At 33.3% G+C, this 2,047-nt stretch overlaps 1 protein-coding gene across 1 annotated transcript; it reads left to right on the plus strand.

Moving 5' to 3' along the window:
- Positions 1 to 226: 226 nt before the first annotated feature.
- LOC103254527 (centrosome and spindle pole-associated protein 1-like) lies at positions 227 to 1,805 on the plus strand (the record flags this gene model as incomplete). The annotated part of the gene is made up of 2 exons (XM_008052599.1): positions 227 to 380; positions 1,366 to 1,805. Coding segments are annotated over 2 exons (594 nt in total), but the record flags the coding sequence as incomplete, so codon positions are not given.
- Between the last annotated feature and the right edge of the window lie 242 nt (positions 1,806 to 2,047).

Raw genomic sequence — 2,047 nt, forward strand, 5'->3', positions numbered from 1 at the left:
TGTTTCATAAACAAAGCATCTCCCTTTTATTAGAGACCTCACGTATTAATGGACCAAAGCATGTAGCCATGTGTATCCTCATCTGGCAAGACCTGGGGAGCTATACTCTTGGTCTCAGATCTCTTCCTATTTTCCCCTGCCTTGCAGTGATCTGTCTTTGAAATTATTAGTAAAGCTTGATTCTGGGTAATAGCTCTGATTTGTGTGATTCTGATTTGACATTAAGGTATGTACTTTTTCTGATGTTGAAATTAACATTGCCTTTTGATTTCCATTTTAAGGAAAGGTTGAAACTTGAACGTAACAAAGAATACAATCAGTTTCTCAGGGGTAAGGAAGAATCCAGTGAAAAGTTCAGACAGGTAGAAAAAAGTACTGAGGTAGGTTTTGCTTTTAAAGTAAATCTTTGATATTTTACTTGGTTTTTATGTAAATAATTGAAAACTAAGCAAATTAAACCAAACATATTGAAATAATAGTTTTAGAAATTATTCTATCTCATATTGCAGAATTTATCCTACCTTTTAAAATTTAGAACTTACCCTACCTTTTAAAATTTAACCTAAATGGGGAGATTTAATTTTAGAGATCAGTTTTATTAAGTGATTTTTCAAGTGTTGACAATTTCTAGCTATATATCTTTGTTCCAAATTTAAGACTGGTTGATGTTTCCAGGGCCAAAACATTTGCCACTTTCTGTATTCTTTTTATTGAGAAGGAATCTAATTTGAAATATTTTGAAGTAATATTTAACTGTCAAAATATGCCTAATATTTTCTGGGATAGTAATTTGTGCATTTAGGTTATCCTCTCTTTTTATAGTCATTTATTTATATTACTATTGCCTGCTGTGTATTGATATTTTAATAAGTTTTATTGAAAGATAAAAATTTCCTTGAAGTTTTTTTTTTTTTTTCTTCAAGAAAAGACCTTTCCTTTTCCTTTTCCATCCAGGCTGGAGTGCAGTGGCAAGATCATGGCTCACCACAGCCTTGACCTCCTGGTCTCAGGTGATCCTTCTGCCTCAGCCTCCCAAGTAGCTGGGACTACAGGCATAAGCCACTACTCTTGGCTAATTTTTTTCATTTTTGTAGAGATGAAGTCTCACTGTGTTGCCTAGACTGATCTCGAATGCCTGGGCTCAAACAATCTTCACACCTTGGCCTCCCAAAGTGCTGGGATTGCAAGTGTGAGCCACCCTACCTGGCCAAGAAAAGATATTTTTTATGTGTAATTAAACAAACATCAAAGCTGTTTGATAAATAGCTGGATGATAAATAGTCTAAGCATAATTTGAGGGTTTAATTACCTGTTAAGAGATAGTATCTTAAGATTTATTTATTTTTCCTTTTTTTAATTGAATAGCATAAGACTCAAAGAAATAAAAAACTTATTAGTCAAGTCAAGCGTGACTTAACTTCACAAATACAAACATCTTGTGAAAATTCAGAGGAACCTAGGAGAGATATCTTAACTCCTTCAGAGGCATATAAAGAACTTCTGAACCAAAGACGACTAGAGGAGGACAGATATCGACAACTTGATGATGAAATTGAATTAAGGAATAGAAGAATTACTAAAAAAGCTAATGAAGAAGTGGACATTTTCAGTACAAAACATCACAGGTTTGCAAGCAAGGCTGGCATTCCAGATAGAAGATTTCACAGATTTAATGAGGATCATATTTTTGATAGACAGCATTATAGACCAGACCAAGATCCTGAAGTAAGTGAAGAAATGGATGAAAGGTTTAGATATGAAAGTGATTTTGATAGAAGACTTTTGAGAGTGTATACAAATGACAGGTATTTACAACTTCATTCTTATTTTATTTATTTGCTTAATATTGTTGTTGTTACTTTTTATCATCATGGAGAAGTGGTTTCATTTGATTTACCGTATTTGATTAATACTAAGATACTATCAGTTTTAAGATGCACCATTATTTTATGTGTCACTGAAGGGTAAAAAGAAAATACTCAAGGTGGGGGCCTTGTTATAAAGTTGGAACACTGAAAGGCTGCACGCTTCATGTAAAAGTACATGA

Source organism: Carlito syrichta, unplaced genomic scaffold (genome assembly GCF_000164805.1).
Source record: "Carlito syrichta isolate Samal-C Ts95f unplaced genomic scaffold, Tarsius_syrichta-2.0.1 Scaffold283869, whole genome shotgun sequence".
Classification (NCBI taxonomy): Eukaryota; Metazoa; Chordata; class Mammalia; order Primates; family Tarsiidae; genus Carlito; species Carlito syrichta.